This window comes from Desmodus rotundus, chromosome 5 (assembly GCF_022682495.2).
Source record: "Desmodus rotundus isolate HL8 chromosome 5, HLdesRot8A.1, whole genome shotgun sequence".
Classification (NCBI taxonomy): domain Eukaryota; kingdom Metazoa; phylum Chordata; class Mammalia; order Chiroptera; family Phyllostomidae; genus Desmodus; species Desmodus rotundus.
The window spans coordinates 58,386,796-58,401,428 of record NC_071391.1 but is presented as its reverse complement, the minus strand read 5'-3'; the positions used below and the strand labels follow the sequence as shown (position 1 = coordinate 58,401,428).

At 35.0% G+C, this 14,633-nt stretch overlaps 1 protein-coding gene across 3 annotated transcripts in view; it reads right to left on the bottom strand.

Annotated features, from left to right (window-relative positions):
* Window positions 1–14,633, bottom strand: part of TMEM135 (transmembrane protein 135) — a 237,586-nt gene that overhangs the window by 206,563 nt on the left and 16,390 nt on the right. For 2 of the 3 annotated variants that reach the window (XM_071221474.1, XM_024572837.4), the window contains exons 2-3: window positions 7,196–7,323; window positions 4,358–4,450 (exon numbers count right to left, since the gene is read on the bottom strand). The exons of the other annotated variant lie outside the window; for it this stretch is intronic. In XM_071221474.1, coding sequence (XP_071077575.1) covers window positions 4,358–4,450; window positions 7,196–7,323 — 221 coding nt within the window. The remainder of the gene's footprint in view (window positions 1–4,357; window positions 4,451–7,195; window positions 7,324–14,633) is intronic. 3 annotated transcript variants of the gene reach the window in all.

Below are 14,633 nucleotides of genomic sequence, written 5' to 3'. Positions count from 1 at the left end.
AAGTCACAGTCAGGGATTTTAACACCTCACTGGCATCAATGATTACATTTTCCAATCAGAAAATCAACAAGGAAATGGAAGTTTTAAATCACACGCTGTATCAGATGGATTTTATTGGTATTTCAGGGCATTTCATCCCAAAGCAGCAGAATATACGTTCTTTTCATGTGCACATAAAACATTTTCTAGGATAAATGACATGATAGGGCACAAAACAAGACTCAATAAATTTAAGAAGACTGAAATCATATCAAGTATCTTCTCTGACCATAATGGCATGAAACTAGAAATCAATCACAAGAACACTGAAAAACACCAAAGACATGGCTTTGGAGGCTAAAAAACATGTTACTGCACAATGAAAGGGTTAACAATGAGATGAAAAAAGAAATTAAAAGATACTTTGAATCAATGAAAATGAAAACACAACAACCCAAAATCTATGGGACACAGAGAGAGCAGCCCTAAGAGGGAAATACTGTACATAGCAATATAGGACTACCTCCAAAAAAACAAGAAAAATCTCAAATAAACAATCAAACTATATACACTTAAAGGAACATAAAAAATAACAATATAGCCAAAACCCAAAGTAGAAGACAATAATAAAGATCAGAGCAGAAATAAACAAAATACAGCCTGACAAAAATACAAAAGATCAATGAAACTAAGAGCTTTTATATGAAAAAATAAACAAGAATGACAAATCTTTAACCAGACTCATCAAGAAAAAAATAAATAGGATCCAAATAATTAATACCAGAAACAAAAGAGAAGTAACAGCTGACACTAAAGAAATACGAGGAATGGTAAGAAAATATCACAAACTGACAAATTAGACAAGCTGGAAGAAATGGATAAATTCCTAGAAACACACAGTTTTGCAAAACTGAATCAGAGAACCTGAATAGACAGATTCAAACCAGTGAAATAGAAGCAGTAATCAAAAACCCCCCACATATAAAAGTCCTGGATGGGATGGCTTCACAGGTGAATCTTAACCAACATTAAGAAAGAACTAATACCTATCCTTCTCAAACTATTCCAAAAATTTCAAGAGAAAGGAAGACTCCCAAGCTCATTTTATAAAACCAGATAAAAGACACTTACAAAGAAAGAAAATTACGGGCCAATATCCCTCATAAACATAGATGCTAAAATCCTCAACAAAATATTAGCAAACTGGATATAGCAATATATTAAAAAGATCATACGCCATGACCAAACAGGATTTATTCTGAGGATGCAAGGTTGGTACAATATCTTCAAATCAATAAATGTAACACACCACATATACAAAATGAAGGATAAAAACCACAAGAGAATTTCAATAGATGTAGAAAAAGCATTTAATAAAACCAGCACCCATTTATGATAAAAACTCTCAGCAAAGTAAAAAGAGAGGAAGCATACCTCAGTGTAATAAAGGCCATACATGACAAACCCACAGCCAACATCATACTCAGTGGGCAAAAACTACAAGTGCTTTAAGATAGGGAACAAGAGAGGTATGTCCGCTTTCACCGCTCTTATTCACAACAGTAGTGAAAGTCCTAGCCACAGCAACCAGATAAGAAGAAGAAATAAAAGGCATTTAAATTGGAAAGGAAGAATTAAAACCGTCATTAATTGCATATGACATGATACCGTATATAGAGAACCCTAAAGATTCCACAAAAAAACTACTAGAAGTGATAAGTGAATTCAGTAAAGTAGCAAGGAACAAAATAAATATCCAGATATCAGTTGCATTTTTATACACCAATAATGAAGTCTCAGAAAGAGAAACTAAGAAAACAATCCCATACATAATTGCTTCAAAAAGAATACATAGGAATAAATTTAACCAAGGACCTAAAAGACCTGCACTCTGAAAATTATAAAAAACTGAAAAAATGAAGATACAAATAAATGGAAGCATAAACCATATTCATGGATAGGAAAACCACTATCCATAGCAATCTATAGATTCAACACAATTCCTATCAAGATAACAATGGCGTATTTCACAGAACTAGAACAAATATTCCAAAAATTTATATGGAACCACAAAAGAGCACCAATAGCAATAACAATCCTGAAAAAGAACAAGGTGGGAGAAATCACACCACCTGATATCAAACTATATATACTAAAAGGCCATAGTAATTGAAAAAGCATGGCACGAGCATAAACATAAACATTTAGATCAACAGAACAGACAGCCCAGAAATAAACCCACATCTTTATAGTCAATTAATATTTGACAAAGGAGGCAAAAACATTCAATGGGATAAAGACAGTCTATTTAATAAATGATGTTGAAAAATAAGTGCAAAATATGTGCAAAAATATGACACTAAACCTTCTTATACCATACACAAGAATAAACTCAAAATAGATTAAAGACTTAGGAGTTAGACTCAAAAGCATAAAAATCCCAGAAGAAAACAGGCAATAAAGTCTCAAAGATTTCTTGTAGCAATATTTTTTCTGACATATCTCCCCAGGCAAGAGAAACCAAAGAAAAACAAAACAAACGGGACTACATCAAACTAAAATGTTTCTGCACAGCAAAGGAAACCTTCAACAAAATGGAAAGATACCCACTGAGTGGGAAACACATTCACCAAAGATACATCTGATAAGGGGTAACTATCCAAAATTTGATAAGGGGTTACTATCCAATATTTATAAAGAACTTAACACCAAAAAAAACCCCACAAACGAATAATCCAATTTTAAAAAATGGGCAAACGACCTGAATAGACATTCAAAGAGGGCATACAGATGGCCTATAGACATATGAAAAGATGTTCGGCATCACTAAGCATCAGGGAAATGCAAATGAAAACCACAATGAGATAGATATCACCTCACACCTGCAAAAACTGCTGCAATCAGAAAGTCAACAAACAAGTGTTGGTAAGGATGTGGTAAAAAGGGAACCCCGTTAGTGAGAATTCAGGTTGGTGCGGCCATGAGGGAAAGCAGTATGGAGTTCTGTAAAAATATTGAAAATGGAATTGCCTTATGACCTAGTGATTCCACTTCTGGGAATATATCTGAAGAAGCCCAAAGCATTAATTCAAAAGAATATATGCACCCCTATGTTCACTGCAGCATTGTTTACAGTCGCCCAGACTTGGAAGCAACCCAAGTGTCCACCAGCGTATGAGTGGCTAAAAAAGCTGTGGTACATTTAGACAATGGAATATTACTTGGCCATAAATAAACAAGGAAATCTTACTCTTTGCAACCATGGACAGACCCGGAGAACATTAAGCTAAGTAAAGCATGCCAGTCAGAGAAAGACAAGCACCATATGATTTCACTCATAATGTGGAATCTAAAGAACAAAATGGACTAACAAGCAAAACAGAGACAGATTCATAGACAGACAGCAGGCTGACAGCTGACATGGTAGGGGCAGGTGTGAAGAGACTGGGCAAAAAGCAAAAAACTCATGGACATGTACAATAGTTTGGTGGGTGCCCGGGGAAGGGGGAAATGGAGGGAGGCAGAGGAGGGTAAAGGGGGAATAAATGGTGATGGAAGGAGACCTGACTTGGGGTGGTGAGCACACAATACCATGTCCAGATGATGAGTTATGGAACTGTGCACCTGAAACCTGCATAATTTTGTTAACCAGTGTCACCCCAATAGATTTAATAAAAAAGAAAGAAAAGATGACCCCATCTTGATTAATATATGACCCCTTGATTTATATATGATCCCATTTTAATTCTCTGGGATAAAGATGGAATCAAAACAGCTGTCAGCAATAATTATTCATGAGAAGGTAAAAATTATTTTATACGAAAGCTTTAACTCAACTGTTTACCTGACAGGACAACTTACATAACAGTTTGTAGCATTTTATAGAAACCTCATTATTTTTCATGGAACATTTTCAGTTTAAATAAAAATAAAAATACTTTTTTAAATAGGAAGATGCCTTAAAAATAATAGATTTAACAATGAGCCTGAAGCAAATTACAAATGTAAATAATAAAAAAACTGTTAATTTTATTAGGTGTGATAATGATACTGTGATTCTGGAGCAGATCTTTAATCAGAATTTGTAGATGCCATGTGTTAGTTAGGCACACCAAAGAACTCTCTAATTTTTAGTAAACAAACATTAATGGATATTAATGTTCTATAATGTCCATCTTCACATTTTTAGGCTTAATAAACCTAAATAATAATATTAGTATAAAATTAAATTTTCCATATATCTCCGCAAGACTAAAAAATAGATGTGGAAATATTTATTATACCTGGACTATAATAAACAACAAACAAAAAAATTTTCTAGTTCTCATTGGGAACATTTAATCAGTTCGATTAAATGTGTAGATACGTAAAAATTTACCTGCTTTTTCTTTCTATTAGAATGGCCACATAAGAAGCTGGCAAAGCGGCACCAAAGCCAGGACTCCATGAGTAGAATTTTCCAAGTATCCTCCTGAAATTCAAATTTGGAATGTTTGTATGAAATTTCTATTTAGTCATTTCAGTTATTACAAACAGAAGTTCCCCTTCGTAGTGCACACTCCACTAAATGTCCCACAGCACCTCAACATGGCCAACATGTTCTCACGTTGGACTCAACATGTCCAAAACCAAACTCCCTACCTCTCTCCCATCCTCAGGAACTTATCCTCTCTCCTCTATTTTCCGAGGTTACTGGCATCAACACCACCTCTCCACCCGTACGTGATAGGGGCTTTTCCTTCTCCCTTAAATTTTTCCACATGCAGTTAATCTCCCAAATTCCTCTCCAACCTACTGCCCCCACACTTAGGTAAGAACCTCACCACCTCTCACTCAGGCTACCACAACTGCAAACTAACAGTCATCCTTCCCTCCAGTGGTTTAGGCCAGCAATTTTCAATTGGTGTGCTGCAAGAGGCACACGGATGTGCCGCAAGGATTTTTAAAACATGCAATACTTGACTCTTTAGTCAGAGGCACTAACCTCCTTCCCCTTAGATTGTCAAGTTAAAAATGACAACAGCCAACACAACAACAGGCATCTGGTGTGAGTGAACCAAAGTTATATCAATTCTTTTGTTAGATCAGCAAAAAATGTAATTTATTTTTTGGTGTGCTGCAAATTTTAGCAATTAGTTATGTATGTCATGAGATGGAAATGGTTGAAAATTGCTGATTTATTCAGTCACTCGTTCAGACATGTCCTGGATCCAACATTGCTCACTACGCAAACCCTCTGTATTCTCAATTCCCTTCTCTATCAAATGGGAATAATTAGATTACCTGTCTCATATAGTTGTGATAAAGACTACATGAGCTATTTCCTAGTACCAGGCACAGCATGTTAAAAAGTACTCAGAAAATGTTAACTGTTATTACAATTACTATAACTTTTAACACATAATAAATATTTAACTGAAGTGTGTTTTCCTCTTTGCTTCTACAACCCGTGATAATTCCTTCTTACAACCCCTGCTAAAGTATTTCATGTTTTTAGTTATACGTTTGTATAATTTTTCACTACTACAATATGTCCCTTGAATGTAAGACTCTATCTCACACATTACAGTGTCACACACATTATATAAAGCCATTCACTGCTTGGATTTTTAAAGAGAAAAGAAACTGGAGATGTTAGAAAGACATTTTTTTCCCCTTTCAAAGACAATATGTTCCTACGAAAGGGAGAAGCACATAATTATGAGATGTCTGAACAAAGTTGGTCAATTGCTAAATGATACATTATAGGAAAACATACATATATATACATACAGATAAGGATCAAGAATCAAAGATGAAATGATCTTTTTAATTGAAGCTTAGCTTTAAAGAATTAGGAAACCTACTAAGCAGGTATAACATCAGTATTTCTGAAACAGACAACAGAATCCTTCTGCCTAAGAAAACTGGAAGTAGTTCTCCCTCCAATATAAAATCCACAAAGAACTTAATGAGTTACTGAATGTAAAAATTAAAGGAAAGTAACTCAATGACTCAGTTACACAAGAAACAGAGATGTTGCCTTACTTTAAGTAGTTTATGTTTCTACAACTTAACCAAACAGGTTCACAGAATATAAAGAAATATGCTACAACAGTAGTTTATTATTACTGCCACTTTTTAAAAATCTAATTATCTTAGAACTTTATTTTTAGAGTTTTAACAAGTGTTAGAAACTTTCCAGAGACCCCATAATAAAAAATTTCTTACACAAATTTTCAGATCAATTTGAAAACATGACTTATTCAATAGCATAAACTTTATCAATTATTTTCTACATAATATGAACACATAAATATTAATGTTCCGAGGGAAATATCTCTAAAAGACATTTGAAATATTTTTAATTGCAGTTAAAATATCCCTGCAGAACTTCAGACAACACTAATTGTATAACACTGATATGAGGATAATGTAGTTAGTATATTAAATTTGACAGATTAAAAAAAATACTAGTTTGGATTTTCAACAATCAGTGGGGAAAAAGATAAAAAGTAAATATTTAACAATTATGTTAGGTGCATCATAGGACTAAAACCTGAGTTCTATATAAATGACTCATGGACATGGACAACAGGGTGGGATTGACTGGGGGGGGGGGCAGGGGAGAGCAATGGGGGAAAATTGGGACAACTGTAACTGAACAACAATAGGAAGGAAGGGAGGAAGGAAAGAAGCAAGGGAGGAAATAAAACCTAAATGCTAACTAAATCTATATTATATGAAGCATGTTACACTAGTAATATATAGACTTACTTGGACCAAAACTTTCACGAGGAGGATATGCCAGAAGTTAACTTACTGTTTTATATATAGACACAAGCATTTTATAGTCCTTTTGAAGTCTGTTCACTGCATATGAACTTAACCTATATCATAGACAACTGTTTTGAATTCATGATCTATGAAATTGAAAAGTTAAGAAATCCTCGTCAATGACTTGGCAAACATAGTAGCCCTCAAAAAATGTATGATAGATTAAAGCATTTTTGCTATATAATCACAACCATAATTTGAAGTTTATATTACATCTTGAGGCCAAGAGGCCTATAACTCCTGCTTTTACAAGCTTTCCCTGGGATAAATAAATGTCATTTCACAGAGAGAAAAACATATACGAGCTTGGGACCCTCACAACATTTTCATAAACATCTCTTTGTTTCCGTTTCGACAAAGGAATTTGTATTAACTTCCAGTAGTGATTATGAGTACCAACCTTAAAATGCAAAAGAAGGCCATATACAAGGCCCCATTAGCAGTCAGAAATGAAGCAGATTGTAGGATCTCAGGGAGTAGTTTGTGTAAATAATAGTCTATTTTTCGTTTCCGGAGAATTGCTGCAATCTGAAAAGAGAAAGTCTTTTTTGTTTAATCCAACCAAATGTTCCCATTCAAATTAGCCCTTACATGAAAGCTAGTGAAGAACAGCATACATTTTTAAATTAAAGTAAAAACATTGGTGTTTTACTGGCTCCTCTATAAAAACATAATTTCTGGAACAGAAAAGAAGATATTTTAATTTATTTAAAGTATAATGGGTAAAATACACAGCAAGAAACTACGACACGGGTCACATAATGAGTAACCACCAAATATTGAGGTAAATATTTATAATGCCTTTAATAACACTTTTAAACAAAAAAAATCAACTATATTTTTAAATGAAAAAAATAAAGTGTAATCCAAATAGAAATTGAATGCTAAAACAAAATTACATTATGGATCTTATCAGCCTAAATTTTAGAGAAATTCAAGGAGAGAAACCAGAGAAATTCATTCAGTTACTCAAACATGACTACTATATGACAAAAACCATGCTAGAAATACAAAAAGCAAAAAATAGAATTAAGGATTTCTGCCCTACTAGAGCCCATTAAAAAAAAAATGTCCTGAGCTTTAGCCAAGTAGCTCAGTTGATTAGAGCATCCTCCCAATAGACCAAGGTTGCAGGTTTGATCCCTGGTCAGGGCTGATACAAGAATCAACCAATGAATGCACAAATAAGAGGAACAACAATTCAATGTTTGCCTCTCTCTCTCTCTCTCTCTATCCCCCATCACCCTCACCTTCTTCTCTCTCTCTCTCTCTCAAATCAATAAATAACAAAAAAAAAATTTTTAAAGACCTGAAAGCCCTGGCTGGTGTGGCTCAGTGGATTGAGTGCCAGCCTGCGAACCAAAGGTCTCTCGCACATTATTGTTTCTCTACCCCTCTTTGTCCCTCCCTCCCCCTCCCTCTAAAAAATAAATAAATAAATGCTTTAAAAAAATAAAAAAGACCTGAAAAACAAATACTGGGGTTGGCAAAAGAAGATTTACAATTGTTCATGTGGAAAATGACATGTAGGTTATGATTATCATGATAGCTTTATTAACAAAAAAAGTCGCAATGTGACTACACCTACTTTTGCTCACCCCTGGACTGAGAGGTGTCTGACATAATACAGGCAGGTGCCCTGTGACACCAAACACCGAGGTATTTTATAAAGACCATCAACCCTTGAGTCGCCATAACTTATCTCTTAAATTTAGATTGAAAACATATTGTGTTTAGAGTGTTTTTGTGTGTGAACTTTGAATTTCAAAGAAAGGTTTCAAGATTAAAACAAAACAAAAAGCCCTGAGATTGTTTAGTAAAAATCAAGATATGAAATTCAGTATTTATTAAACAATTTCATATTACAGGAAATAAAAATCTTGTGAAACATAATTTATGATAAGAAATGGATAGAGAATTTGAAGAATGATTAAATGTTAACAACATAATACAAAGAGCCTTAGAAGTCTCCAAAGAGGGAGTGTAGGCAGCAGTTGCATTGAGAAGGGAAGAATAGTAGAATTCTCACAGGTCACCGGAAAAGAATGCTTTCCCATCATGATGAAACAGAAGCATCAAAGGAATAATAGTTAGAAAAGCATAACTGGGGGCTGGGGGGAAGAGAGTATAGAAAAGGCAACACCAACTTGAGAAAAGTCAGTGACTGGGGAAAAGGAAGACTACAGAACTCTCCACTAACTCTCCACCAGTCTAGAAATAACACTTTCCCTAAGGTCAGTGACCAACAAATCTAATGGCGACCTCAGTTCTTTTCTCACTCTATCCCCTCGAAGCCTCTGAAACTGGCCACCTACAATTGCATTCAATTAAACAGAGAATTATGCCATACACAGGAAAAATAATGATGAATAAGATCTAACCCTTGCCTTCAAAGAATATAAAATCGTACACAATAAGCTCTACTGCGGCAACGTGATAAAAGCTAAACTATAGGAAGAAGAAAATGCTATAGAAACATTCAGGGAATGACTAAAAAGAGAAGAAATGGGACTGGGCAGATGATGATGTCTGGAAGATTTCACCTTCCAAGGTAGATCCTGACAAATAGGTAGAACATTGACAAGACAAAAGTTTCTATGGTTTCTCTGACAGTGCACTTTTTTCATTCTCCCGTTATATCCCTAAATGCTACCTCTTTGTTAACATTTCTTCCTCAGATCTCTACTCATTCTACAGGTGCTCTCTCCCACAACATCATCTATTATCTCAAAGCAGGAATTCCCATTTTAACTCCAACCTCTTCCCTAAATTCTTAAACAACACTTCAAATGTCTATTGGACATGTCAATAAAGATGCACCATGCACATCAAAAAAAATCAGCATGTCCAAAGTAGAACTCTTTATATTTCCCATAAATGCTTTTATTTCTGTGTTTCCTACCTCCAATAATAGCATTACATCCACCCAATTACTTAGGAACAAAATGTTGGTTTCATTTTCAATTACTCACTGATCTTCAACCATCTCATCAGTTTTAATGGTTGTTCACTTAGCACCTTCAGGTTTTGGAATGTAATCTTTCCTTCATTTTAGACTTAACAATGGGCAGAATCCGGTGCTCTATTATACAGTCAAGTAGTTTCAGAAAGAAAAAGAAAATCCCTTCTCTTCCTGAAAAGAAACTGTCCCCATTTGCAGATAACATGATTTTCTACATAGAAAATCCCAAGTAATAAAAAAAAAACCCTCCTAGAACTCCTAAGATAGTACAGCAAAACCAAAGGACACAAGATAGCATATAAATATTACTCACATTACTATATAAGAGCAATGGACACTAAAATTAAAAATATACTAGCATTTAGAGCTCCTCAAAAACTCAAATACTTAAGGAAAGCTCTACAACATTTATAAAGGAACTGTATGCTAAAAATTGCAAAATTATGATAAAAGAAATTAAAGATGTAAATAAATGTTCATGGATTGAAAGACTACATGGTAAAGAAGTCATTTTTTCCCAAAGTGATATATAGGTTTAACAAAAATTCTAACACAATCTCAGAAAGATTTTTGCAGATATAGACAAAATTATCCTGAAATTTACATAGAAAAGCAAAGGAACTCTAACAGCTAAAACAACTTTGAAAAGTCCAATGAACTCGGAGAAATCTGTCTACCCAATTTCAAGACTTATAGCTACAGCAATCAGGCTTTCTGATATTGGCAGAAAGACAGACAAATAGATTCATGAAACAAAACAGAGAACCTAGAAGTAGACCCACACAAATACATCCAACTGATTTCTGACAAGGTGCAAAGGCAATTCCATGGAGAAAGGTAGCCTTTCAACAAACGGTGCTGGAGCAAGTGGACATCTATAGGCAAAAAAAGAGAAAATAATTAACCTCAACCTAAGTCTTAATGCTTTATACAAAAATTAATTCAAAATCAATCATAGACATAAATGTAAAACATACAACTACAGAAATTTAGAAGAAAAAAATTGAAGCAAATCTTAGGAATCTAAGGCCAGGCAAAGAGTTCTTAGACTTCACACCAAAAGCCAGTTCATAAAAGGAAAAACTGTAAATTATACTTCAATATTAAGTACCATTTTGTCTTTCAAAATTAACTGTGAAAAACCTGTTAAGAATATTAAAAGATACTTGAACAACAATGAAAAAAAAAAAAAAACTGTGAAAAGGGAAAAAAGAAGATTAAAAGACTCGCTATAGAATGGGGAAAAATACTTGTAAACTACATATCCCAGAAAGGACTAATATCTAGAATATATAAGGAAATCTAAAACCTCAACAGTAAAAAAAAAAAATAAACAATACAATTAAAAATGGCAAAAGATACAGACATTTCACCAAAGAGGATATGCAAATGGAAGATAAGAACACCAGCCATTAAGGAAATGCAAATCAAAACCATAATGTGCTATCACTATACAACTATCATAACAGCTAAAATTTAAAAATACTGAAAATACCAAATATGGCAAGGATGCAGAGAAATGCATGCCTCTGGTGGAGAGGGCAGTGGGGATGTGAAGAAAATGGCACAGCCATTCTGGAAAACAGTTTGACATTTCCTTAAAAATCTCAAGAAGTAACTATCATATAACCCAAAAACCGCAGTCCTGGGTGTTTATCCTAGAGAAATGAAAATGCACACTCACACAAAAATTATGCACAAATGTGTTTATGGCAGCTTTGTTTGTAATAGTCAAAAATCGGAAACAACCCAAATGTCGCTCAAGAGGTGAACAGTTTAAAAGCTGTGGTGTATCCTGCCCTGGCTGGTGTGGCTCAGTGGATAGAGCGTTGGCCTGCGGACCGAAGGGTCACCAGTTCAATTTCCAGTCAGGGCACGTGTCTGGGTTGCAGGCCAGGTCCCCAGTCGGGGGCGTGCAAAAGGCAGCCACACACGGATGTTTCTCTCCCTCTCTTTCTCCTTCCCTTCTCCTCTTTCTAAAAATAAATAAATAAAATCTTAAAAAAATAAAATAAAACACCAGAGAATATCACTTAACAATGAAAAGAAACAAGCTAGTGATACATGAAACAATCTGGATGAATTTCCAGAGTATTATTCTGAATGAAAACAGACAATCACAAAATGATTCCATTTATATAGCATTTTGAAATGACAACATTCCAGAAATGAAGAATAAATTAATGGTCGCCAAGGAAAAGACATGGTGGGGAAGTGGAAGGGCAGTGGGTGTTGCTATAAAAGGCAACATAAGGACTCCCTGCAGTGATGGACAAGTTCTGTATCTTGACTATATCAATGGCAGTATTTCAGTGGCAAATCTTACTATCATTTTTGCAAAATGTTACCACAGAGAGAAACCCAATTCTGTAAGTATTTCTCTATTATATCTGACAACTGCATAAGAAATCACAATTACTTCAAAATAAAACTTACAATAAAAAAAGCACTCATTCACATGGCCAACAGGCATATGACATGTGCTCAGCATCATTAGTCATCAGGGAACTGCACAATGAAATATCACTGCACACATGCCAGAATCACTACAATAAAAAGAACTGCTAATGTAAAGTACTGTCTGAAATAAAGTAACTCGTACCTCACACATTGTTGGAGGGAATGTGAAACTGCACAGTTACTTTGGGAAACTGACATCATCTAATGAAACTAAGAGTATACTGAATCTATGATCCAGCAATCCACCTCTACAAACATACTCAAGAAAAGTGCTTATTTCCACCAAAAGTTATATCCGCAGCACTATCTATAATTACAAGTACTATAAAACACCTACATATCCATTAACAATAGACTGGGTAAATTGTAGATATTTGCAATATTGGTACACCAAACTGATCAGTCTACTGTGAGAAACAGAAAAAATCTGACATGAAACATGGGAAATATCCTAAGACCTTACCATCACTGTTCTCCATCCCTGAGCTTCCAACCAGGGCTTACAAGGGGGCTGAAATACCAATCCCCTCAGCAGTGTGGGGAGCCAGGCCAGGGACAACAGAGCAGGGTGAGAGCCATATCTCAGTTTTCCCTAGCATGCCACGCAATTATTATCATCTTCCGTGTACACCACAGCATGTTACAGTGTGAAAAAAGGCTAGGAAGCAATGATCTAACCAAATAGCAAAGCAGTAATTGTTCTAGCCATGTAGTAATTATAAGAGCACATGTGCACATTAATTATTAATATTTTATTATTGTTAATCATTAATATTATTATAGAAAAATCAGAATAAGAAGCAAAAATAATCAGCATGAATACTAAGTAATCAGGAGGTATAACTTTTAATCTTAGGTGTATAACGATTTCCTATGAAGGCTCCTTGTTTAGGTGCTCATTAGATTTCATTTTCTTCATTTATTAAATAAAGAGGTAGAATTAAATGACAGAGCAGTGACATTAGCAAGATGGAAGAACAGCAGTTTCCAACACTCATCCCCTCACAGAAATATCAATTTGAACAACCATCCATGTGCAAAACTACTTTCACAAGAACTAAGGTTTCAGGTGAGGGATTACAGCACCTGGGTTGAGCACAGAAAGAAGAAAAGAAGCACTGAAGAAGGTAGGAAAGACAATCTCACATTTGCCACATGACCCAACCCCAACCACAGACGACTCAGTGTGGAAAGAGATACCCACGCAATGGAGGAAGAAGACTAAAGTGAGCACCCAACCGCACCACAAACCCCAGTGCCAAGCCTATCAAGTGAAACCAGGCACCACACGAACCCAAGATTCAGGAGCACCCTCGTAGACTCAGGCTACTGGACCATCTCAGCACCAGGCCAGCCCCCAAGAAACAGGCTCCAGGCTGGCCTCACACACCCAGGCTTCAGGCCAAATACTGAAGTCCCATTTACCAGGCCTGCCCACATGGACCCAAGAACAAGAGCCAGCCCAGTAGGCCAAGGCTCTAGGCCTGTCCCCAGGCAACAGGAAAGCCTATTGAAGAGGGACAGCAATACAATTATACTGGGGGACATTAATACCACACTGGGTAGATTGCCAGACAGAAAATCAATAAAGAAGATACGGACTTGAACACACTGTATATTAAATTGACTTAACAGACAACGCAGAACATTCCATCCAACAACAGAATACACATTTAAGTCACACAGAACTATTCTCAAGGATAGATTATAGGTTAGACCACATGACAAGTCTTAAAAAATTTAAGAAGATTGAAATCAAGTATCTTTTCCAACCACAAAGGTATAAAACTAGAAATCAATAATGAGCAAAATTGGACAATTCATAAATATGTGGAAATTAACACACTTGTGGGAAAAGCAAAGAAAAATCAAAAGGAAAGCAAAAAATATCTTGAGAAATGAAAAAGGAAACAATATATTAAAACTTTGGAAGGCAACAAAAGCAGTTCTAAGAGGAAAGTATATAGCAATAAATGTCTACATTTAGAAAACAGAAAGATCTCGAATAACCTAACTTACACCTCAAGAAATTACAAAAAGAACAAATTTAAAGAAAAGAGAACAGAAGGAAGAAAATAATAAAGATCAGAGCAGAAATAAATGAGAGACCAAAAAAGTACAAAAGGTCAATAAAACTAAAAGGTTTTTTTTTTTGATAAGATAAAATACAGAATCGAACTAAGTATCCATTGACAGATAAATGGATAAAGAAAATGTGGCATATATATACAATGGAATATTATTCAGCCTTTAAAAAAAGGAAATCCTCACGTCCCCTAAAGCAAGGGACATAAAGGAAAGAATAAATAAATGGGACCTCATCAAAATAAAAAGCTTCTGCATGGCTAAAGAAAACAGCATTAAAATACAAAGAGAACCAAGAGTATGGGAAAACATATTTGCCAATGATACCCCA